This window comes from Drosophila biarmipes, chromosome 3R (assembly GCF_025231255.1).
Source record: "Drosophila biarmipes strain raj3 chromosome 3R, RU_DBia_V1.1, whole genome shotgun sequence".
In the NCBI taxonomy this organism is placed as follows: Eukaryota; Metazoa; Arthropoda; class Insecta; order Diptera; family Drosophilidae; genus Drosophila; species Drosophila biarmipes.
The window spans coordinates 20,840,807-20,863,210 of record NC_066616.1 but is presented as its reverse complement, the minus strand read 5'-3'; the positions used below and the strand labels follow the sequence as shown (position 1 = coordinate 20,863,210).

At 45.4% G+C, this 22,404-nt stretch overlaps 7 protein-coding genes across 11 annotated transcripts; 4 read left to right on the top strand and 3 right to left on the bottom strand.

Annotated features, from left to right (window-relative positions):
• The first annotated feature begins 365 nt into the window (after positions 1 to 365).
• LOC108026343 (eukaryotic translation initiation factor 2D) lies at positions 366 to 2,279 on the top strand. The gene is made up of 2 exons (XM_017097248.2): positions 366 to 864; positions 923 to 2,279. The coding sequence occupies exons 1-2, from the start codon at positions 465 to 467 to the stop codon at positions 2,212 to 2,214; spliced, it is 1,692 nt and encodes a 563-aa protein (XP_016952737.1). The 5' UTR covers positions 366 to 464; the 3' UTR covers positions 2,215 to 2,279.
• On the bottom strand, positions 2,243 to 4,047 carry LOC108026344 (phosphoglycerate mutase 1). Its single transcript, XM_017097249.3, has 3 exons — positions 3,839 to 4,047; positions 2,840 to 3,337; positions 2,243 to 2,584 (listed from the first exon to the last, which is right to left on the bottom strand). Exons 1-3 carry the CDS (start codon positions 3,939 to 3,941, stop codon positions 2,418 to 2,420), a joined length of 768 nt encoding a protein of 255 aa, XP_016952738.1. The 5' UTR covers positions 3,942 to 4,047; the 3' UTR covers positions 2,243 to 2,417.
• A 461-nt stretch (positions 4,048 to 4,508) lies between these two features.
• LOC108026043 (uncharacterized) lies at positions 4,509 to 5,655 on the top strand. The gene is made up of 2 exons (XM_017096738.3): positions 4,509 to 4,725; positions 4,799 to 5,655. Exons 1-2 carry the CDS (start codon positions 4,622 to 4,624, stop codon positions 5,484 to 5,486), a joined length of 792 nt encoding a protein of 263 aa, XP_016952227.1. The 5' UTR covers positions 4,509 to 4,621; the 3' UTR covers positions 5,487 to 5,655.
• Positions 5,656 to 5,721: 66 nt separating this feature from the next.
• Positions 5,722 to 6,989, top strand: LOC108026318 (UDP-xylose and UDP-N-acetylglucosamine transporter). The gene has a single exon (XM_017097207.3). The coding sequence runs from the start codon at positions 5,852 to 5,854 to the stop codon at positions 6,842 to 6,844; it is 993 nt and encodes a 330-aa protein (XP_016952696.1). The 5' UTR covers positions 5,722 to 5,851; the 3' UTR covers positions 6,845 to 6,989.
• LOC108026317 (aminopeptidase N) lies at positions 6,856 to 14,005 on the bottom strand. 2 transcript variants are annotated; one of them, XM_017097205.3, is made up of 8 exons: positions 13,863 to 14,005; positions 9,779 to 10,478; positions 9,562 to 9,717; positions 8,782 to 9,498; positions 8,065 to 8,728; positions 7,804 to 8,009; positions 7,431 to 7,739; positions 6,856 to 7,370 (listed from the first exon to the last, which is right to left on the bottom strand). In XM_017097205.3, the coding sequence occupies exons 1-8, from the start codon at positions 13,882 to 13,884 to the stop codon at positions 7,145 to 7,147; spliced, it is 3,000 nt and encodes a 999-aa protein (XP_016952694.1). In that variant the 5' UTR covers positions 13,885 to 14,005; the 3' UTR covers positions 6,856 to 7,144. The 2 variants fall into 2 exon arrangements, with proteins under 2 accessions (XP_016952694.1, XP_016952695.1); XM_017097206.3 differs by lacking the exon at positions 13,863 to 14,005 and adding an exon at positions 13,431 to 13,736.
• A 45-nt stretch (positions 14,006 to 14,050) lies between these two features.
• LOC108026297 (UDP-N-acetylglucosamine transferase subunit ALG13 homolog) lies at positions 14,051 to 14,754 on the top strand. The gene has a single exon (XM_017097178.3). The coding sequence runs from the start codon at positions 14,117 to 14,119 to the stop codon at positions 14,630 to 14,632; it is 516 nt and encodes a 171-aa protein (XP_016952667.1). The 5' UTR covers positions 14,051 to 14,116; the 3' UTR covers positions 14,633 to 14,754.
• Positions 14,678 to 21,966, bottom strand: LOC108026296 (V-type proton ATPase 116 kDa subunit a 1). 4 transcript variants are annotated; one of them, XM_017097172.3, is made up of 12 exons: positions 21,877 to 21,966; positions 21,303 to 21,442; positions 20,804 to 20,980; positions 20,608 to 20,736; positions 19,032 to 19,132; positions 18,283 to 18,324; positions 17,756 to 17,882; positions 16,209 to 17,364; positions 15,933 to 16,150; positions 15,347 to 15,557; positions 15,111 to 15,282; positions 14,678 to 15,051 (listed from the first exon to the last, which is right to left on the bottom strand). In XM_017097172.3, exons 2-12 carry the CDS (start codon positions 21,417 to 21,419, stop codon positions 14,949 to 14,951), a joined length of 2,553 nt encoding a protein of 850 aa, XP_016952661.1. In that variant the 5' UTR covers positions 21,420 to 21,442; positions 21,877 to 21,966; the 3' UTR covers positions 14,678 to 14,948. The 4 variants fall into 4 exon arrangements, with proteins under 4 accessions (XP_016952661.1, XP_016952658.1, XP_016952666.1 ...); XM_017097169.3 differs by lacking the exons at positions 18,283 to 18,324; positions 19,032 to 19,132 and adding an exon at positions 19,550 to 19,707; XM_017097177.3 differs by lacking the exons at positions 18,283 to 18,324; positions 19,032 to 19,132 and adding an exon at positions 19,550 to 19,641.
• Between the last annotated feature and the right edge of the window lie 438 nt (positions 21,967 to 22,404).

Here is a 22,404-nt window from a genome sequence, read left to right as displayed (position 1 = left end):
TTCCACTGCGCCCGGCGCTGTTAATGTGCATATTGCGCGAAAGTAAATTTGGGAAAGTATAAAAGTATAAGTATGGCATTTCAAAGAAATGGCTATATTATGACTTATTACAATTTAAGATTACATTTCGTTGGAACTTTCTTGATTTAATGAAGGGGTAGATGTCCTTCAGGAATAACTCTTTAACTATTAACGACACAGTGAAAACTATTTTTTTCTTCATATCCTAAAAAAAACATTGCATATAATAAGAACTTTAAAAGTACCTTCTATGCAATATATTAAGCACAGTATATTATTGCGAATGGAATCCCATAAATATTTTTAGCTAGTCAAAAATAGCTGAAATCTAGCCAGGTCGGCACATCCACCGCCAGTTGTTTGTTTTCCTTGTGGCATGTGGCCACTCCAATACATCCATTTGACCAATTTCTTAACCACCACCAATCCAAGCCAACGCACAGATGTTTCTTAAGCCTTACAGACCCAAGAGCAGTGCTGCCCTCAAGGGATCCGATAGCAAGAAGTTCCGGCAGCGCGTGGAGGCAGCCTTTCCCCATGTTTCTGTGGATCAGCTGGTGCCGGCAAAGGCGGCTGTGACGCAGGTGAAGATTCTGACCCATGGTGGCGTCCAGAGCATGGTCTACTGCGTGGACAAGCTGCCCTTGTTCTTCGAGCTGGATGGGGGTCAGCTGGTGCCCACGCTGTATACCCTGTGGTCTATTCCCGACATCCTGCCCTATTTCACCACCCACGAAGGAGTTCTTCCGAAGCTGACGAATGGAGCGGATCTCATGCTCCCCGGAGTGGTGCCCCTAGGCGTGGGATTGAGCATGTATGGGCACTACAAGAAAGGACAACTGAGTGGGTACCCAATTTGGATTAACTGGGTGCCTAATAACAACGTAATGTCATATTTCAGTGGCTGTAAACCTCACAAACAACAAATCAGCGGTGGGTCTGGGTCAGTTGGCTCGTTCCAGCGACGAGTTGTACATGTGCGGCGGTCACGGAGTGGCCATCAAGATGCTCCACCTGTTTGGGGACAAACTCTGGTCCCATGAACCCAGTCTAGTGCAGCAAATCCCACTTGTGAAAACGAAGGCCTTGTCTGGAGAGGATTTCCCTGCCCTTGGTTCCGAGACGGAAAAGAAGAAGCCAGCTAATCCTGCGACTCCAGCTCCGGTTACCTTCGCTTCTGTAACGCAGCCCGAGGAACTGGAAACAGGAACGGCTGCTCTGTCGTTGGACACCCAGGAAACCCCAGAGTCCGATGAAGATGTCGAGGAAGAAGCCTCACCCGAATTGATTCTCAAGAATGCCTTCTTATCCGCCCTGAAGAACAATGGAAAAAAACTGCCACTACCCCTGTTGACTAGTAACTTCTACAGACTGTATGTGGTCACCGAGGCGCCGGAGCAAATCGACTTGAAGAAGACGCGTTACAAGAAGCTGTCCAACTTCCTGGCCGAGATGGTGGATCAGGGATTCATTGTGGTGCGAGAGGAGAGCAAGGGAGTGGACAAGATAATATCTGTGGATCTGGAGCATCCCGAAGTGGTGAACTTCATAACCGATGTGAAGGCGAACGAGGCGAATGGAGCGGCGTCCGAGACGCCCCTGTTCCACTCCGAGCTGAAGGAGATGTACATAGTGACCGACGTGACGGCGGCCTTCTTCACCAAGCTGAACTTCAAGCGTGGCGAGGGAATCCCGGCGGGTCAGATCAAGAAGATTGTGCGGGAGTATGTGAGCAAGCATGGACTCTTGCATCCGTTGACCAAGCTGGTTCGTCCAGACGAAACTCTGACCGAGCTGTATGGCAACAGGGAGGCCACGCTGGGCGAGATGTGCTCCCTGATCACCAGCAAGATGGAGCACTCCTACCAGATGTGCAGCGGGAAGGACACGAGCGGCAAGCCCCTGATCCAGATGTCGCTGGCCACGCGATCTGGCAACAAAAAGGTGACGCTGGTGAGCAACATCGAGGCGTACGGCATCATCCTGACCGAGTTCATCAAGCTGTGCAAGCAGGGAGCTGCTGCCAGCACCAGTGTGGTTAAACTTCCCCATCAAAAGCACGAGCAGCTGCAGATCCAGGGCAACCAGGTGCGATTCGTGCACACACTGCTCACGGAGACCTACAAGGTGCCGCCCAAGTGCATTCTGGGTTTGGAGTTGGCCAAGGATGGCAAGAAGAACAAGAAGAAGTGAACCTGATAATAAACCAAGCCCTTGCCTGTCCTCTGAGTGTAATAATAAATTATTTATTAACTGTAGTGGGGATGAACCAATTACTGCTACGCGAAACAACAACAACGAATGGTATTGGCTATATCTTGAACAGAAGCGTAATCAGAATGCTCTGACTTGTGCCGGATTTGTGTGGATTCTCATTTGGTTAAGCCTGCCCGTGCTTACTTGGCCTTGCCTTGGGCAGCCACGGCCTCAATGGCCTTCTTCACGGTCTCCTCGTCGCCGAGGAACTGCATGGACACCACCGGCTTGAAGTTCTCGTCCAGTTCGTAGACGAACGGAATGCCCGTGGGCAGGTTCAGGGCCATGATGGCGTCCTCAGAGAGATCTGAAAGAAGTTTTTAGGAAGAAGTTTTAGAAGTTATTGTTTTCCAAAAAATCGAAATGCTTAACAACATTTTAAAAAAGTTAAGGAAATTGAAAAGGTATACATATATCAAGATTCAAATTCCAATTCTATAAAAATTGTCATACATATATGCAATTTAGGATCTAAAAATAGCCATAGGTGCCATATTATATGTACTCCAAAATTCAATATTCTCGTTACAACCCTAACTGATTCTAATACATATATACTCACTGTCTAAATGCTTGACGATACCGCGCAGGCTGTTGCCGTGGGCGGCGATCAGGATGCGCTTGCCCTCCTTCATCTGGGGAATGATGACGTCGTTCCAGTAGGGCAGTGTGCGCGCAATTGTCAGCTTCAGGGACTCAAACTGGGGGAACTCCTCGGGCTTGGGTCCGTCGGCGTAGCGGGCATCCTTGACAATGTTGTCGTAGTAGGGATGTCCGGGCTCCATCGGTGGTGGTGGGGTGTCAAAGCTGCGGCGCCAGATCTGCACCTGGGCCTCTCCGTACTTGGCAGCGGTCTCAGCCTTGTTCAGACCGGTCAGTCCGCCGTAGTGGCGCTCGTTCAGGCGCCAGGTCTTCTGGATGGGGATCTCCTTGTGGCCACTGGCCTTCAGGATGCTAGCCAGAGTCACCTGGGCGCGGGTCAGCACCGAGGTGTGGGCCACATCGAACTCCAGACCGGCCTCCTTGACGGCCTTGCCGGCGGCTAGGGCCTCCTCCTGACCTGTTGAAAAAAGTAACATAAAAAACATTAAGTATACGACATGTTGGGTAACTACAGACGGACTTCCGTGATTCAACAAATTTGTTGTGGCAGAGTAATGATTTTTGAAGAAAACGATAACCTTTGAAAACCACTTTTATGAATTGCTTACAAACTTGAACTTAAAAAAGATAGAGATAAGGTAATGGAAAAATACCGAAAACTTGAGATTTTGAGCATGTTATTGATTTTCCAATTGTCAATTCTTGGACTTCGAAACTCTTTTTTTTGGAAAACTAATTTACAACACCAAGTAGTTTTTTTTCAAGATTTTATGGTTCTAGTTAAAAAAAAAAACTGGAGTTTTTAAAGATATTTGGGGAAAGTTTAAAAAAATGATAAGAAAATGGAGAAATACAGAAGACCTTCAACAAGGGTCAAGGAACATATGATTTTTAAGAGTTTTTACCGAAAATAGCATGAATTACGGAAGGTGGTCTGTGTTTGATGTAATCACCTCACCTTTTTCGCTGAGATTGGCGTCGTACCATCCGCAAAACTGATTCTTCTGGTTCCACTCGGACTCGCCGTGGCGCACCATCACAATCTTGTACTTGCCGCCCATGTTAGCTGAATTGATTATTTTACGGAGAATTGTGTCCTCTTCAAGCGACCGCCCACTGCAATATGCGTGAATTTGTGCTGAAATTTGACCTACACTTTGCCCGTGGAGGACACTGGAGCTGCTAACCTGGCTATATTTTAGCCAGTTTTGGCTTGGTAAAAAAATGAGGGGATTCCTTTGGGAAATCTATTTGTGTTTTAGGATATTTACTTTCCATTTCGACTAAAAACAACCCTTTAAAAATTATTTTTAAGTTTTATTTGCTTAAAGACAATGTTCATAATGTGTAAACTTTTTAAATTTTTCAAAGTTCAAGATTATTTCAGCCATTTTTAGAGATATTGCCACATCGGCTGAAAAGACTCATTCTTATTAGAATCCCGTTTTAAACTTTTGGCGGTTCTTTTTTAAAACAAATTTTTAATATGTTTACCACCGTCAATTTATATTTTTATGTTTGTTTCTTTTACACTATGGGATATGTTTGATTCTATTAATCTTCCAGAAGTTCTATTGAAAGTTTCGATAAGTTTTCACTCCACCATTTGCAACAGGTTAGCATCACCGCACCTTTTATCGTTCGCTTTAGCCATCTATAGGTTTTTGTTTTGATTTACGCTGTTGCACTTAGGCGTTTAAATAATTCCCATCCTTAATTGTAAATATTAGTAAATAAAACCATGTGCGAAAAGGTCACCGCCAGCTGCAATTGGCCCCAGATGGCGGGGAATAGCTTGGACCAACTGGTCGCCACCCGTTTGTCCGACGAAGATGTCTTTATAAAGTAAGACAAAGGATTCCATTCACGCCCAAAACTGGTTTTCATCTGGTGATTTCGCCACCTCCTTTGTCCGCAGGCCCGACTTGGACGATGTAATAAACGAGGACCGCGCCGTGCTGTTTTCAATGCAGTCCGTGGATCCGCCGCCGCCACCTTGCGAACTGAGGTTCCAAATCCAGGCCCGCTTTAAGATCGCCGCTCTCACCCTCATTTGCAGTGCGCCCAAGGTGGAGCTGTTCATTGGACCCCTGCAGGAGTATTGCGAAACCATATACGGAACCGCCGTCGAGGAGGAGGACCCCGAGGTTCCAGTGCGACCCTATCGCTATGACATGGAGATCGACCGGTCCGGCATTAACGACATCAATCTCAAGATGCTGACCTCGGCCAGCGAGATCTGCGTGTATGGAGCCCTACTTCAGGTGGCACCGAATCCCAATGGCATAACCACCCAGCTGCCCAGAGCAGTGAATCCACTTAGAATCCAGGAGCTGCTGCAAAGGGGTGGAACGAGTCCATCGAACAAGGAGGAGCAGGCCGAAAAGTTCCAGCAGTTCATGTCCCTGATGAAGGGCTGTTCCCCGAAAGTGGAGGCGAAAGCCCAGGAGGCGGTTCCCACCACCGATGTGGCAATCCTCAAGGAGCACATAGACATGCGGTTCGAAAAGCTGACACAGTTGGTGGCCAAAAGACTGGATAATTTCGAGGCCCAGCAAACGGAAAAGCTAAATAGAATTATTGCCTTGCTGGAAAAGCAAAAATAATTAAAAATCGCTCATTTGTAATCATTTATCATTATATTTTGTAATTGTTCTAAAAGACTGTCGGTGCGAATATTATAAATGTGATTAAGCAAAATACGTCTCTTTAAGTTTGGTTTTTAAATCAAATGTAAATGTAAATTTAAATTAAATTAATTTTTTGAAATTTAAATCATTCCTTTCGATAGGCCGAATTCAGCTGTGCTAGCGATGACATTTATCGATAACTGATAACAACCTGTTTGCTTTGTTTACGTTTTTCATGGCCGAAAAGAAAGTTGGCTTGAAAGCTCGCCATGGCCCAAATCAAAGGTTAAAGTATTTGGGGATCGTCACCTTCACCTTTCTTCGTCTAAGTATCCACGTCCATGAACTTATCCACCCGCGTTGTTTTGGCCACTGGCGGCGTCTTTTTGGGCTGCTGCAGTGGCGTTGTTTTCCTGGAGCTTCTGGTTAAATTGGATCCAGGCGCTGGAAACCTGATAACCGCAGCCCAGTTTGCCTTCATTGCCCTGGAGGGCTTCGTCTTCACTTCGAAGTTCGGACAGGCCAAGCGGGTGATAAGCCTGCGGGACTATGCTCTCCTGGTGGCCATGTTCTTCCTGACCAGCGTGTGCAACAACTATGTGTTCGAGTTCAATGTCCCGATGACGCTGCACATGATCATCCGTGGCGGCTCCCTTATCTCGAACATGTGCCTGGGCACGTTGATCCTGAAGAGAAGATACCGGCTGAGTCAGTACATATCGGTGGTCATGATCAGCTTGGGCATTTTCATCTGCACCTACTTCTCCAGTCCGGATTTGGTTGATAAGAAGGAGAATCTGGATAGCACTGCCAAGGCGGATATATTCTGGTGGCTAGTGGGCGTGCTGCTGCTGGTGCTGGCCCTGTTTGTGTCCTCCTACATGGGCGTTACCCAGGAATTGCTGTACCGTCGTCATGGCAAGTGTGCCAGAGAAGCTTTGTATTACACCCACTTGCTGCCACTGCCCGCCTTTCTGCTGATGCAGGATAACATACGGACGCACTGGAACCTGGCCTTCGCCGGGGAATCTTACCAGCTACCACTCCTGGGCGTTGCAGTGCCCCTAATCCTGCTTTACCTATTAGGAAACGTGCTAGCCCAGCATCTGTGCATCAGCTCGGTTTACGCTCTGACCACGGAATGCAGCTCGCTGACGGTTACACTGATCCTAACACTCCGAAAGTTCATTTCGCTGGTCTTTTCGATCATATACTTCCGGAATCCCTTCACCTTGTACCACTGGCTTGGTACGGTGCTCGTTTTTGTGGGCACATTGATGTTTGCAGATGTGATCAGAGTTCCCAAAAGAACTCAGGCTGTGAAACAGGAATAGACTTACGCAAGTTTTGTGACGAACAATGTTTTAATTCCATTTACATTTACATTTAAGTACAAATTAAAATTACAAGACTCTCATAATTGTTATGAAAAGAAGGCATACATTAAAAGTAATAATAAACGTGATGCTCTGGACGATCTGCCAAGGGCTTTCTCTCTTTGGCGACACTGAATTGGTAAAACACGCGACATAAATACTAGACATAAATGCATTGGTGGCCCAACCTATGCAGTTGCAGCTGCGAAATCTAATACTGCTGCAGCCTTGATCCAGCCAAGCCGCAGGATCCTCTTCTTACGCCCGCGCCTCGTTCTGCAGCCACTTAACGATTGACTTGTAGTTCTTGTTCATCCAGTCTACGCTGGTCTCGATCTGCTCCACGATCTGCTGGATGGGTCTGTCGTAGTCCCATTGGGCGTCCTTCACAAAGTTCTCGAATTCACCCAGCTGGTACTTGGTGTTGAAACGCTTCGTGGCGAACTTAAACAGCGTGTGGATGTTGGAAATCTGAGAGCCCATGCTGCAAGTACAAAAAAAGAGCTAAAGACAATCTTATTGAAAGAACTGCCTTTCTACATACTAGATCTTGATCTCCTGCCAGTTGTTGCGCAGAAAATCAAAAGCTATCTGCTGTCCGACCACCGTACTGGAGACGGCAGCAAATACCCGGAACAGATCCTGCTTCCGTATATGCTGACCGGCGATGCCACGACGCAGGAAGCGGTAGAGCAACCAGGGCTCCTTGGAGCAGCCGAGGGCACTTAATAGCAGATCCTTCTCCCCAGGCACATTGGTCTTCAAGAAGCGCTCGAAGGCAAAGTCCCATTCGTACTCGGTGCCATATTGTATTGCCGAGCAGTACACGACTCCCCTGAGATTTGGCACAATGCTGTAAAGGAACTAGTCAATGATAATAATCCATTTAAGAACATAGACCTCGTTTGATTTCTTACGGATTGTTTGAATCAGGGTTCGGTGTCTGCACCCAGTTTTGGAAGTGTCTGCTTGCCTCAGAGATGCACTCCTGGTGGCCCAAATGGCAGGCCATGCCCAGAATATCGGCGCGCTTTAGCTTCACCAGGATATCCTCAGCCTCACCCTGCGAGTCCTCGAATCCCACCTGATCGTAGACCTTCTTCAGCTGCTTCAGCAAATAGTTCTGTGAAAAAAATGTAAAATTATTCAACAGAAACTAATTAGTCCTGAATACAAACCTTAAGCAGATCATAATCGCCGGAGTTCACAAACATGGAGTCGATAAAAATGAAGTTGCTGCTGGCAGCCTTCCATGGCACATGGCCCAGTTCATGACCGAGGTAGCGGGTCAGATTCATTGCAGTTTCATACGAAATATAAGAACCCCTAGCCAAATTCATCACATCATCAATCAGCTGGGCACGATTGGCTGGGGCGATATCCTCAAAGTGCTCCACATCCATCAGGTGTTCTGTGATTGCCCTCCAGTTTTCCAAATCGTAGTTCACCCGATAGTAACCCGTTTGCTGCACATTGAAGATGAACCACTTGGCGGTGGAGAGATCCCTGTTCTCCAGCTCGTACAGTTTGGTGCGGGGCATCCAAGTAGTGGGTCGGGTGTTGGCAAAGTTCAACTCCGAGTCGGTGGTAAAAGTAATGGGTATCCACCAGAGCAGGCTCTCGTCCTCCCTGGTGGTGTTGGTGTACACGAAGCGAACCTGCTCCAGACGGATCGCATACGAGTTGGGATGCTTCGATACCTTGACGACCGGATATCCCGTTTGCAGTGTCCACGTGTCCATGATCTCCTTGACACTTCTGCTGTGGTCCAGCAGCCCAGAGGACTTAGCCTCGTTCGTAAGGAAACGCCACAGATCGTCCTGCGTTGCCGAGTTATATGCCCTGCAGATAATTCAGTTGAAATAAATAAATCAGGGAAAACTTTAAGAACTTACATTTCCTGCAGATATTTACTAAGACCACGTCGAAAAACTGGATTCGTGAGAAAGTGGGCCATCATGCGAATAATAGTCGATCCCTTGGCGTAGGAAATGCGATCAAATATCTCGGTGATCTCCTGTGGATTGAACACTTCGTGGGAGATCTTGTGGGATGTGGAAAGGGCATCTAGCTGGAACACTGTTTGCAGCTCATTGACCACAAACTGGTCCAGCTGTTTCCACTCGGGCGCAACTGCATCCGCCGTCAGGTACTCCATATAGCTGGCGAATCCCTCGTTCAGCCAGATATCCGACCACCAGCTGGGAGTGACCAAGTTGCCAAACCACTGATGGGCCAGCTCATGACCCACAACTGAGGCCACACGCTGTTTGTTGTTGGCCGTGGCCACTCCTGGATCATAGAGCATCGCAGTCTCCCTGAAGGTAATAAGACCCCAGTTCTCCATGGCACCAGCTTGGAACTCCGGCAGTGCAATCATATCGATCTTGGGCAGGGGGAAGGTGACATTAAAGAAGTCCTGCAGGAATGTCAGAATTCTGGGTCCCACAGACAGCGCATACTCTGCCGATTTGATGGCATCTGCTCGAGCCCAAACGGAGAAATTACCAGAGGAAATGTGCGTAAAGTCGGATATGGCGTAGGCCACCAGATAAGATGACATGGGCAGCGATTCAGCAAAGTGATCCCACACATAGCTGGGGATGGTGGCACTATAGAGTACAAAGATTACGTTATAACAGAGTCGTTATAGGAATATTTAAGCCAACACTCACTGATCGTTGGTGGACACAATGGGCATATTAGAAACTGTGGTCATATTCCGAGGACGAGCGATGTGCAGGGTGAAATTGGCCTTCAGGGCGGGCTCATCGAAGCAGGGAAAGGCGCGACGAGCATCTGTGGCTTGGAACTGGGTAGAAGCCACCCACCTGAAAGGGTCATAAGTTAAAGTGTATAACGATCAGGTTAGCTTTTAAATACTGAACTGACCTTGTTTCATTTTGCACCTCGTATGAACTGCGGTAAAATCCCTGCAGGAAGTCCTGTATTATCCCATCAAATCGGAGGTGCACCACGTACTCCACATCCTTTAGAAGTTTGTCGTATAGCTCAATAACGAAGAACTGTTTGGCTCCCACCAAATACTGTTTGTGGATCCGCAGACTGTCCCCATCCAGTTCCCCATTGGGCAGCAGCCGGTGCACAGCGGCGTCACTTCGCGAGATGTTCAGCTCCTCGGCATGCATGGTGATGTTGTAGCAATCCTCCAGCACCCTTATCCTGATCTGAACACTGCCGGCAAAGGAGAAGTTGCCGCTAAGCTGCGGTTCCAGTGTGATATTGTATTTCAGAGGGCGAATGGAGCGCGGCAGGCGGACATCCCGATCGTACTTCGGTGTTCCATCTTGTCCTCCTTTCATCTTCCTTAGATGAACACTGGTGCAGACGATATCCTCGTCGGCGGATGGCTCTGGTTCAGCGCAAGTGGCAAAGTTATAGACAATAAAACCCACCGCCAGCAGGGTGCAGATGAAAAAGGAGGCCAGCAGGATGGCAGTGGTCAGAGACACACTATATCGACGCCCCACTCGCGAGAACGTGGTGGTTGTGGTGGGTGTGGCGGCATTTGTGGAGCGGTTCTCCATGCTCAGATTCTCGTGCAGCGGAATCTCCTTGACGACCATGATGGCTGAGGAATAGTAAGAGAAAAATGATAAGTTGAATTAGATATCATGTATGTATTAACAACCAAAACGTTAGCCTGCCATATAAACTGAAAATAATAGCTAAGGTAATCCTTTTCCTTAAAAATCCATTCGGATTCCTTGAACCGGAAAAAGTACACCACTTCCACTTCCGCTGTAGCGTTTAGTGCATAGCCCACTCAAGTAATATAATATCCAACTGCAGGCTGCTCTTTTTGCAATCTCGGGGTTCCACTTAAGTGGTTTCTCTGGCCCCGGGGTTAACCCCTTTGGCTATCTCGTGTTCCGATTAAATTGCGTAAATTGCTCATGAGCCATGTCCTTGTGGTCGGCTGACAAGGGAAGCCACAGGAAGGGGTTTGCGCAAAGAGTTTTCGAGTAGGAAATCGCTCAGCTTGCTGTTCGAGGGGTCGTCAAGATCGTAACTTATTCATTAGCTCATCGTCAGCGGGGAAAAGTAATGACGAGCAGCAAAAAATCATTGTTCATTTAATGACAAAAATGAGATATTATCCAACACGATATCTAAGTTTACAAAAATGATCTAATAAAGACGTGGTTACACTCTACTAAACCATTTACCTTTTACAGAGGTTATCAATTTTAAAAATCTCTATCTTAAGAAAATGGTTGTGCTTTCATTGATTTTTAAACTATTTACTTATATAAAGGTATACCGGAAAGTATTAAGGTTGGTTTAAGCGCAAACTTGAGAACTAGCTTTTGTTGAGCCAGTTAAGTCACCTGTCAGGTTTTTTACTGCTATACCGGCTGTAGCTGCGTTGGAGATCTACTTGCATCGGGTGAGAAGGGAGTTTCCCACCGTCAGCGTCATCGAAAATAATATAGATATGTAAATTCGTGATATTTTCCATTCAGGAGTTCTGTCTGGAGTTATAATCTGGTTGTCCAAAGAGGGCCTTGGGTATTCCAAAGCCCTGAATCATTATATGGCGTGGTCTTATTCTTGTCAGCTCGCTCACAATTTTATTAGAAATATTTTGAAAGTACCCAGCTCAACTACTAATCGTGTATTTTTATTATGTCACATGGGAATCCAGTATCCTCATGTTTTTAATGTTAGTATCTTCAAGAATTCGGTGGCCTAGAATGCAAAAGCTTCTATTATTTTGATCGCATCTGTTGTATTGAAGAGGCTCTTATCAAAATGTCAATGGCCCCGGGGACTCGTTCTTCGGGCTGCTTTATACTAAAAGCTAATTTCTTTTAGCAGAGTCTGTCAGAGTGGAGCTCAGCCGAGAGCAGCGCTATTATCAATTGGCAAAAGTTTAAGCACAAATTGAGCGGGCAGCATCGCTGTCGTAAATCAACTTATATATTCATGCAAATACGTCCGCCGGCTAATTGAGTTATGGCATTAATTTGATCAGCTTCTGCTTGGGCAGTAGCCTCCAGTTGGGGCTCCCTGCTCTTTCTCCTTCGGCGGCTGCTGTTTTTGCAAATTGCTGCAATTAAACGCCGAGCCGCCAACTATGTACAGAAGTCAACCCCGACGCTGGCTCCGATGACCTTCATTAAAATAAGGCTGCAAATGATACGATGCCACCGTCATCTGCCCACTCCACCCCTCCGCCAGCCCGGGGTCCCTGGGTCGCTCTCGTCGGGGATCCAATTTATAGCCATATTTCATTGATAAACTGCGTGTAAGCCGCTGGCGATGTGTCAGCATATGGCGATGGCTAGAGTTTGTACACTTCAAATCACGCATTTAAAACGATCTAGTGAACTGGCAAAATTATAGGAATAAGCTCAATATATTTAGAAATATAAAATAAGAATAAAATGCCGCTGTGCAAGAGTTTTAGAAATGATTTTTGTTTCCCCTTTTTTTGCTACAATATGGTATTATTTTAAGTGTAGGAAATTAAAAAGAAATAAACAATTTGCTTAACTAATTAAAATTATAAGAATTATTTATTTCAAAATTTGAATATTTTTCAATAACTATCTTTTCAGCCCTGTGGTTTCCTTTTCTTTTTTTACCTATACAATTCAAAAGGATTATTTTGCCAAGTATTATTTCCAGTGTAGCCAATTAATAAACACAAGGACATGGATGTCTGTCAGACTGAAAGTGAATATTGACAAATCATTTGTGTAAAGCGGAGGGGGAGGAAGCCAAGAGAGAATAGAGAGGGGGAGAAGACATGTAAATATTGGCTCTTCACACACCCACGATTAAGACATTAAAATTAAATAGCGCTGCTTTTTGCTCTCTCATCAAGAAACAAAAAAAAGAGGAGAGCGCCAATTTATTGACCGCTGAGTGATGGCCCACGCGTGTGTAAGTGAGTGTGGGTGTGTATTCTTTCTGGGGGTTGGGGGTGTTGAAAAAAAACCGATCGCTGGGCTTCCAGATAATTTGCACGGATGCTCTAATTGAATTTTGGGGCAGTACCAGATGATTTCTACAAATTTGGTTAGTAAGTAAGCGAGAGATCATCATAAATTGGCGATCATAACGGGAGGAAAGTTTCGGACCGGCAAGTTTATGGGTCCTGCGTGAGCTTCCTATAACATCCACCATTTCGGTCTGGAAAATGTTTGCTTTTTATATTAATTGATGCCAGATGCGAGGCAAACTTGAAAAGCGTATTCAAAACAAACAAACCGAGAGGGTGCAGAAATAAAAACGATATTAAACGAAGTGTTGATTAGTCAATTACCTTCCGACGTGCAAACAGCAGCCGGCACTGACAGGGAGAAAAAACAAGAGATATTTTGTAATATTGAGATAATATATCAGTTAAAAAAAGACTCCGCTGTATACTAAATAATTAATTTACAGTTTAACAAATTCGAGAATATTGTTTTTAGATTTGATCATCACACTATATCTATTTTTTCAGTGCACACACACGCACTTATCACCCACACAAGCGTAGCCTTCGAAACGTGGGAATAATTTAATTTACCGTTTCACCTCCGTCCTGGAACCGCCTGTCGGACTCTTTCACACCTTTACCGTTACGCTGGCGCGACACCGATGCAAATTGTGGTCACGTCACCCACACAGCCGCACGCACACAGTTGGGCCTCTGCAGACGCCTAATTAATTGAATTAAAAGTAAACAAATCACTTGAACTAAGGCCAAGCTGCCGAACAAATCAAAATGCAATTCGCCAAGGGACTATCACTAAACGGAGCACAGTTTTTATTTACTTTTCCAGCGAGCGCGCACACAACCGTTACGCCTAACGGTTGAGAACTGAATAAGCGGAATAAACAAGCTGCCCTGGAAATGGAAGCATAATGAGCGAGATGGCGAGATGCCGATCGCGCCGCTCGAAATTCGCACTCTCTTGCGTGGGCGAGAGAATTGTGTTTAACGAGAGAGTGTACTTACATTTAAAATAAAATTTTAGCATTTTGCTTAAATCAATATTTTTATAAGCTATTCTTCTAGGCTTTCCATGTATTTACTTAAGGCACCTTTAACTAGCAACTAGTTGCGAAAGTAACGGTTATTGCCGGTGTTTTAAGCTTGCAGGCCGGCATTTAAACGGAAGGCGTTGACGCTAAGCGGGGTGAATGGTAAAACAGAAGAAGAAGCAGCACTGGAAACAGCTGTGAATTGTTGTTAAAAATTAATCACCAAAAATGCATTTAAACAGTGTTTATATCACGGTGGGCACTACCAAATTCGATGCCCTTATATCGGCTGTAACTTCAGAGCCCGCTCTAAAAGCCCTGCAAAACCGGAAGTGCACCAGACTCCTCATACAACACGGAAATTCGCAACCCCTAACGGATGTGGAAACACTGTTGATAAGCAGGAACTATGGGATCCACATAGAGCAGTACAAATTCCGGCCAAACTTGGAGGACATAAAATCTGCAGACCTAATTATTGGACACGCGGGAGCCGGTACCTGCATGGATATACTGAACAACCGAAAGCATGGACTCATCGTGATTAATGACGCACTCATGGATAACCACCAACTGGAATTGGCCAAGCAACTGGCCTCTGAAAGCTATCTATACTACTGCAAAGTTTCGGATTTGGACACCCACCTGGCTTCCCTGGACTTCGGAGCCCTAAAACCCTATGAAACCCAACCGGAGAACCTAAACAAATTTGTTTCCGCCATCAATGAACTTATGAGCCATTGAAACCCAAGAAACATACCATGTAAGCCCGCCTTTTTTGGTAGCCAACCCCCAGTGGGGTTAGCTTTTGCTATTTATTTGAGTTTACATGTGTAGTTAATAAACACGAGAACGTCTACGAAGAACATTAATATTATTAGCAATCTAACGCTTGCTGGGGCTATATGAGATAGTTAAATTCACGACAATAGAACATTAAAGCGTACATATTTTCTGTTACTGTAACTGGTAAATTCCACTTATTTGGATAATTAATTTCATATAACGCAATGAGACTCTCAACGTGCTTTGGTTGTTGCTCCACCCGATAACGCAGCGTTTACTCCTCGGCGGCGGCAGATCCATTCTCTATTATGGCATCGAACGAGAAGGGTTGGAAGGCGTATCCCTGTCCCTTGTAGAACTTGCTCTGGAACTCGACCCTAAGAGATAATATTGTGTTAGAAAAGATCTTGAATCTTTTATGGCCCACGTCACTTACCAGTGAAGGCGCAGGGTGTGCAGGAAGGCGGACAAGCCCTCCATGAGCACCAGAATGCCCACAGTGAGAATGGCCCAGAAGGCAAACACGCAGGTCAACACGATGCCGCCAATGGGACCCTCCTGCTTCAGGCCAATAGAGAGGACCATGGTCCACAACACCTCAGCCAACTCTGTTGGATTATAAGGATTTGTAAGAAGTATTCGACTGGCACTATAGTGCATCAATTTTCTTACGGGCATGCGCCAAGGAGAGCGCCCACAATCGGAGATACGAAGCAGTGTGGGAAACCGAGCCCAGAACATACTCAATGGTGTGGATGCTCTGGTGAATGAAGATCTCGGACAGCTCCTCTTCCTCCTCATGACCTCCGCCACCGCCATGGGATCCGCCATTGGACACGCCGCCAGTCTCCGCATCCGAAGTGGCACCAGCAATGGGCTGAACCTGAAAGCAATTGGTTTTAATGACTGCAATATAGAGAAATATGTAGAGGAACCAAAGTCGAACTTCTCTAAATGGCAAAAACCAGTATTTTTAAAATTCCATTAGGAAATCTCCAATTAGAGAAGTTCAACTGAACATCGATCACAAACGACACGACTAACCTCTTCCTACGGATTGTGGATTGGAGTGTTTTAGTTTATTCGGTGTGGATTTGGTTTGGGGATTGTAATTTTGTTAATCGGGAGCACAAATAAACGAGAAGCAGTTAGTATAATGTGGAGAGCTGGGAGTGCGATGTGCGTTGATATGTTGTGATGTGAATGGAACTCTTTTCTATGGGAATTGATGGAGTGCATCGGTTTGGGCTACACTTACGTTCGCCTGCTTGCGAGCCTGCATGATGAGCAGCGGCTTGGCCAGCAGCATCACGGGAATACAGCCGACGGCCACCAAGACGAAGAGCACCTGGATAAAGTGCTGGCCAAAGAACATATACGTCTCACATTTCTCTGGGGGCGGCTTGGGCGTGTTGAATAGCACCATGTCAATAAAGGTGATCAGGATCGAGGGAGCACACGCTTCGGAGTAGGGTTCTATGTATCGGAGAACGTGTTATCAATTAAGTTCAGAAACAACAGGAGAAGAACCCACTATTATTGGTGGCTGCGAACTTGATCCATTTGATGAACATCAACAAAACCATGTAGAAGAAGAGCAGCAGCAGGAAGATCAGCTGAGGAATGAACTCGTACAGCAGCGAGATCCGGTTCCGGAAATACGTGTGGTTGTGCCAGCTCATCACCACGCCGAAGATCATGTGGATGACGCCAAAAATAATCGAAATCTTCATCTTGTAGGCATTGTGGAAGATGATCTTGTTGGCTCCCGCCACCTGCCAAATGGGATCCATGCCAAATGGATACGGAGCACCCTCGTAGTCGACCTTCGGGCTCAACTGCAGGAACTTGTTTTCCATCACCGTCGAAGTGTTGTAGGATAGGTGCCAATGGGATCCAAATATATTGAGCGATTTGGAGAATATATCGTTGTATATCAGACCAGTGTACATGGAGAAGACACCCATGAGGAAGATTATGTACCGTCCGCCGAAGAAAATGTTCCAGATCTCGTTGTCCGTCTTCTGAGCCGCCAGTCCCTTCTCCTTTCGAATCATCCAGAGACCAAAGAGCGCCATAATGGCGCCATGGCCCAAATCTCCGAACATCACGGCAAACAGAAAGGGGAAGGTGATGATCGTATAGGGTGCCGGATTCATCTCCCGATAACTGGCAACTCCATAAGCATCGATGAGCGCCTGGAAGGCCTTGGTGAACTTGTTCGTTCGGTTGTAAGTGGGAGGATTCTCGAACGTCTGCATGCGGTTGAGAATCGGCGGCACCGAAGACCCCGATCTCTCGGTTCCGCGACGCAGGGCCAGCTGGATGGTTTCGATGTCCAGCAGCGGCACCCAACACTCGGCGATCAGACACTTCTGGGTCACGTCCAGATTGAAGAGATTCAGCGTGTGGTAGATGGCCTTAATCTTGCGCACCTTGACGAACCAATTCTTCAGATTCTTGGCCGCTGCAACAAGCACGCGATGGCGATGGTCCTGAGTCTGGCCGAGCACGGTATTTAGATCCTCAATGCGAGTCATCACACCCATGGCCATCTCGCGACGATCGGCCGGAGCCTCGGGGCAAGGATACAGCGTGGCGCGGAAGCCCTCGCAGATCTTCTTGACGCGCGTCTTCAGCTGGTCGCCCTGGAAGAAGATGATGAACACGGACTTGTGCACCTGGTCGCCCTGGAAAATATATAAATTAAATAGATTACTAGATTGTTATTTGGTTACGAGGTGTACCTTCGTCAAAATATGGTTCAAAGGGGATCAATTCCTAATTCACTTAAGGTATATACCATTCAACTACTTTGGTAAACAAGACATATAGATAAGATAAGCTGGATTTCATTTATTAAGATAAGACTTCGGAGGGTTTAAGTGATAAGGGTATTGGTGATATTAAATATGATTAATAAATAATTATATATATTAGTACAGCCAGAAGGGATATATTTTCTATAGCATTTTATGTAAACATGTGAATCATTTCGCGGTTTACATATGTTTCACATATCCCTTAGTTCCAGAATGGTACTTAAATAAGCATTTGTTGGTTTTTTGAGTTTCGACTTACGTTGGTGGGATCCTCCAGCGGCGTTTCGATCATCGCCTGGCGCAGGAAGACGTTGCCTCTGCAGGCGCGCCACAGCATCCGCTCGAAGGCCGGCAGTCGCTCCCTCAGAATGACGCCAGCCACAAAGCTGTGGGGGATTGGTAAGCAGCGATTAGTGACACATCTCCGCTACGGTCTATCCAACAGAGTCATTCCGGTTATTTACGACAAACAAGGAAAACTAAACTCTCAAGCACAAGTTACCAATGGACGCGCGAGGCGATAGCAGGGATCGGGATGGAATGAGAAACTGGGTGGGATCGATTGGATGGTTGAGACGTTAGCACTCTGAACTCTGGCCGGGATGGGATGCGGGACAGTGCTGGGAGCTGGCGAGCGAAGCTAATGACATGTCTCTATATACAGCTGATTGACCGATCGATACGGATACAAATACGATTGATGAGCGCCGTTCGTGGGCTAATGGATTCGAGTTTGACTGATTGTTTGGCCTAGTCTTGTGTTTTTTGAGGGGGCAGGGTACCAACCATGGAAGATAATCCTCACGTTCGTTCGATTTCTCCATGTAACTAAATATTTTCAATACAATTTTTTCGGTTGGAGTTTTTTTGTTTGGGGAAGAGAGGAGCATAAGAAGAGAAGGACGTTTAATTTAGTTGTCTTCGATGCGTCAGCGTTTGGGGATCTTGCACAGAAAATTATTGCTCGAAACTCCGAGGGATCCAAGTCGGAGGAATGAATGGACATGGTTCGGTTAATCTTTCTCTTGGCGGCGCAGCTGCTTTGGCTTTCGGTTAGTTTGGCATTGGCGGCAATAAGCAATAATTTTGTGTGGCATATCGTTGGTTAGAAGCTAAAAGAGATTATGTGCAGGTAAAAGCTTCCCTGGGCGGAAGGAAATAAACCTAATCCTAAAAATAACTACTACTTTAACTATGTACAAAGGACACAGTAACAAAAGATTTAAAATAGAAATATCCCTGCAAACTTATCGAGAAATCTAAAGCCTGATAGGTAATATATTATATAAAGATAAGATAATAAACAGATCATAATGTAGGAAATGTGTAAATACATTTATCATTAAGGATCTTAAATAAGATACATTAAAGATTATTATGGATTATTACTCCCCAAAAATTGGATTATATCTTTTAATGTACAATGCAATGAACCACACTTCCTCGCCCAAGGAATATTTTCCTGCCAATGGAGCTTTGTCCTATTCCCAAGCGTGCGACTGCCCAGTTTTTGATGCTGGCTGCTGGATACGTACCCGAGCTGTACGGGACCCATGGAGGCACCAGCGGTGCGCGCCTCGTCCGTGATCAAGGCGCGGGTCATCGACTCGGTGGTCTGGTTAACGCCGCCTTCCTGCTAGAAATTGTGAACGGTGGGCAAAGGTCATTTCGACACTCGACTTACGATCGGGGGTTAGCTTGGGGGTTAACACTTAGGGCAAGATTAGTAGAACCGCCTCCGAATCGTGGTTGTTGTTGGACTTTTTGTGGCATGTGGGTGGGGGGATTGGGTTGGATTGGATACAGTTTGGAAACCGACACCAGAGCAAACAAGTAGAGTATGTGCTTTATGTTTGAAATCAATTCGATAGCCTAACGCGTGGAACACATGGAATATACACTCATCAATTGTACATGGATGTGGGACACAAACAGCAGGGAGTGAGAGGAGCAGGAGAGCGAGAGCGAGTGGGTCTTGGCCTGAGTTTAGTTTTCCCCCCATGTTCTCGTCGTGGTTCGTGGTTCGAGGTCCCAGGTCCGCATCAATATTTACCCAAGCTTCAAATTCTGGCCCGGCTGGCTGGCCCGGACACCCTCCTCGCCCAGCAGCTGCGCCTGCTCGTCCTCGTTCTGGTTGTCGGCCATCTGCGGATAGCGCCGATATTTGCTGGATGAGTATGCGCCACTCGACTTGTACACCGTGGGCACCGACTTTTGGCAACACACAACCGGCAGTGGGCAGGGCATTGGGTGGTGTTTGTGGTTGGGTTGGTTGTTCGTGGTGTGTGCAGTTTTGTGGGTGTTTTTTTATTCGGTTTATTGATTTTGGTCGGGGAGTGGTTGGTTGATTGATTGATTGTGTATCGATTGATATGGAAAAACAAAATGTAAAAACGCATAATAAAATAAAAGGAAATATCAAATAATTAATACTAAACAATAAGGTGGCACAAACATCTAGGTAAATATAAACAGAGTGTGGACGAAAAAAAAGATCAATTGAAGGGAGAATATTCGGAAATGTTCCCTAATAGCAAGCATAAATGGGGGTCCCTGAAACCTCTTCCTAATTTTATAAAGATAAAAGTGGAAAATGCATTTATCTTTGCGCTCTACATCTACTTAGTTTATTAGTACACTTTGAGGTTATAACTTATATCAAAATATATTTGATTTCACATTAATTTAGTTTGAGACCTTCCACTTACTTTCAGAAACCCCATATTTATTCTTGATTTCTAAGGAACACATCCGACAGAAACAATAACCATCAACTGATATCAAACGCACAACTACGGATTTTGTAAAAAACTCAAACGGAGGGGTAAAGCACACATCGTTTGCCTTTGGAAACGGAGAAGGAGGAGGTGGAGATTCGTGCAGAGTGGTCAGGGGAAATCTTTTTGGTGTGTGGTTCTGGAGAAGATTGCTTATGTAACTAGAAGTCGTGGCTGCCACACTTGTGTTGTCGGTTGGGAAATTGGTTATTGCTCAGAAAAGTTGGTTAGTTATCGGCGCTTCTCTGGCCGCCATATGTTATTTGGAAAAAGCGGTCACCGATTGCGATTGGTTAGCTGATACCCATAAGCTGTGGCTCATGCAGCTGCTTACCTCGTCGAAGAAGACCTGGGTCTTGCGGAGAATGTGCTTCAGCTCGGTCAGCTCCAGAAAGTTGCGCTTCAGGGCCTCGGCGTTCTGATTCACCTCCCTCAACTCGTTCTCCAGCTTCTCAAAGGTGGCCTAAAGGGCACAAAAGGAAACCATATAAGTTAAAATGTGGTTAGCAAGCAGGCGATAAGGGCAATACCTCCAGGTCGATCATCTCACGAGGCTGCGGGGCCTCGGGACTCTCCCCTGTGTCCAACATGGGGATGCCATCCTTCTTGATCTCCTTCTCCAGGTAACGCAGCTTGCGCTCCATTTCATCGCAGCGACGCACTTCATTGACGAACTTCCGCTGGAAGGCGTTTACATCCGGATTAAGCTGTGGATATAGATAAGGTTGTTTATTATTCAAGGAACCGGAAATGTTATACTTTTAATTTATATTTAAGATCAAGGCACAGAAATTTGTTTGGTACAAGGTTGGTTCTAACAAAAACTAGAAAACCAACGTTACACTTTGATATACTAGGAACTTTCTATATACATAGTGGGGGCGTCATAGGTGTGAAAACGTACGATGCTTTACAATCAGAGGAAACGTCTCATGGAATAATAAATCCACATAAATAGTTAGGGTTTGTGTGTGTGGTTTTGGGGGTATAGAGCCGCGTGCTCCGTTTTATGTAATCCATGCTACTCACATCTCGGAACTGGACCAGTCCCAGTTCTCCCAACTCGGAAACACAGGCGTAGGCCGCCTCACTCTGCAGGAAGAGCTGGCACAGGGCCATTTCCTCGCTCCGGAACAGCGAACCCATTGTGGCAGCCCGATCCCCGATGTCTGCGAAAACAGAAGCGTCACTGAATTAGAACGTATATATGTATATGTGTACTAAGTGCCCCAATGAATCCAATGATTCATATGCATGGTTCCGAAAACCGCGGCGGCAATCTCGGTTTCTTTGTAAGATTGGCAACTGGTCGTATACATATTTTCAGGCAGATTTGATTATCGTTAGGGGCGGACGTCCACCCTTCCACCCCTCCCCATCGCGGTATCTGTAACCTATACTATATACGCCGAGATTCGATTTCTATACCCCATGCGTATATTGATTTTTCTCCGCTGCAGACGAAAAGAAAGTGCTACGTTGGACCCGGATGCCAAGGTTTACGAGCCCCAGAAAGGTCACCAAATCGGGGGTTTCACTTTGTCACAAGAACTCTGGATTCGCCAAGGTGTCACTCCTTTATGATTGTTTAATAAATAATTACCAATGGTTTAAAAATAAATATAAATTCGTCCAAAAAATTCCAGCAAACCGACAAACGACAAAAGAAAACTATGGAGTATGACCGTTTCAGGACTGTCAAATAATACCATGCGGTTCACTGAGAAAAAAATTGAATTAAAAAAATATATATGTACATGTCAAAAATTTATGTTTGTTTAGAGTATATTTTTTTCAATATTAAGCACTAAAATGAGATTAGTACTAATTTTTTTTTGCAGTGAGAACGGTTGATTTTATAATATTAATACCTGGTAAGACTGCACACCAAAAACAAATGAAACATTAAAATTAAGGCGCCAAAAGTAAGTTTAAACAATAAAACAGCAATACAGAACTGCAAGTTACTTATTTATTAAACATTTTATTTTTTATTTAAACTAAGTAAAGTTAACATAAAAACTAGAAGCGAACTAAAAGGTCTTGAGAAAAAATTGCCTTTCGCAAATTTATCAATATGTTTTGCCTTATTGTAACTTTTGGTAGGTAAAAATAAAAATTACTTCTAATT

Bases quoted from the DNA above. Each gene is read 5' to 3' on its own strand.
- LOC108026343 (XM_017097248.2), top strand. From the start codon at position 465: ATGTTTCTTAAGCCTTACAGACCCAAGAGCAGTGCTGCCCTCAAGGGA. The intron at 865-922 runs GTGGGTACCCAA...GTCATATTTCAG, and splicing joins CTACAAGAAAGGACAACTGA to TGGCTGTAAACCTCACAAAC.
- LOC108026344 (XM_017097249.3), bottom strand. From the start codon at position 3,941: ATGGGCGGCAAGTACAAGATTGTGATGGTGCGCCACGGCGAGTCCGAG. The intron at 3,338-3,838 runs GTGAGGTGATTA...TTTTTTCAACAG, and splicing joins CGCCAATCTCAGCGAAAAAG to GTCAGGAGGAGGCCCTAGCC. The intron at 2,585-2,839 runs GTGAGTATATAT...AACTTCTTTCAG, and splicing joins TATCGTCAAGCATTTAGACA to ATCTCTCTGAGGACGCCATC.
- LOC108026043 (XM_017096738.3), top strand. From the start codon at position 4,622: ATGTGCGAAAAGGTCACCGCCAGCTGCAATTGGCCCCAGATGGCGGGG. The intron at 4,726-4,798 runs GTAAGACAAAGG...CTTTGTCCGCAG, and splicing joins GACGAAGATGTCTTTATAAA to GCCCGACTTGGACGATGTAA.
- LOC108026318 (XM_017097207.3), top strand. From the start codon at position 5,852: ATGAACTTATCCACCCGCGTTGTTTTGGCCACTGGCGGCGTCTTTTTG.
- LOC108026317 (XM_017097205.3), bottom strand. From the start codon at position 13,884: ATGCTAAAATTTTATTTTAAAT. The intron at 9,499-9,561 runs GTGAGTGTTGGC...TGTACTCTATAG, and splicing joins ATTGTGTCCACCAACGATCA to TGCCACCATCCCCAGCTATG. The intron at 8,729-8,781 runs GTAAGTTCTTAA...AATTATCTGCAG, and splicing joins AGTAAATATCTGCAGGAAAT to GGCATATAACTCGGCAACGC.
- LOC108026297 (XM_017097178.3), top strand. From the start codon at position 14,117: ATGCATTTAAACAGTGTTTATATCACGGTGGGCACTACCAAATTCGAT.
- LOC108026296 (XM_017097169.3), bottom strand. From the start codon at position 21,419: ATGGGTTCGCTGTTCCGGAGCGAGGAAATGGCCCTGTGCCAGCTCTTC. The intron at 16,151-16,208 runs GTGGGTTCTTCT...TCCGATACATAG, and splicing joins GTTCGCAGCCACCAATAATA to AACCCTACTCCGAAGCGTGT. The intron at 15,283-15,346 runs GTAAGAAAATTG...ATAATCCAACAG, and splicing joins GCTCTCCTTGGCGCATGCCC to AGTTGGCTGAGGTGTTGTGG.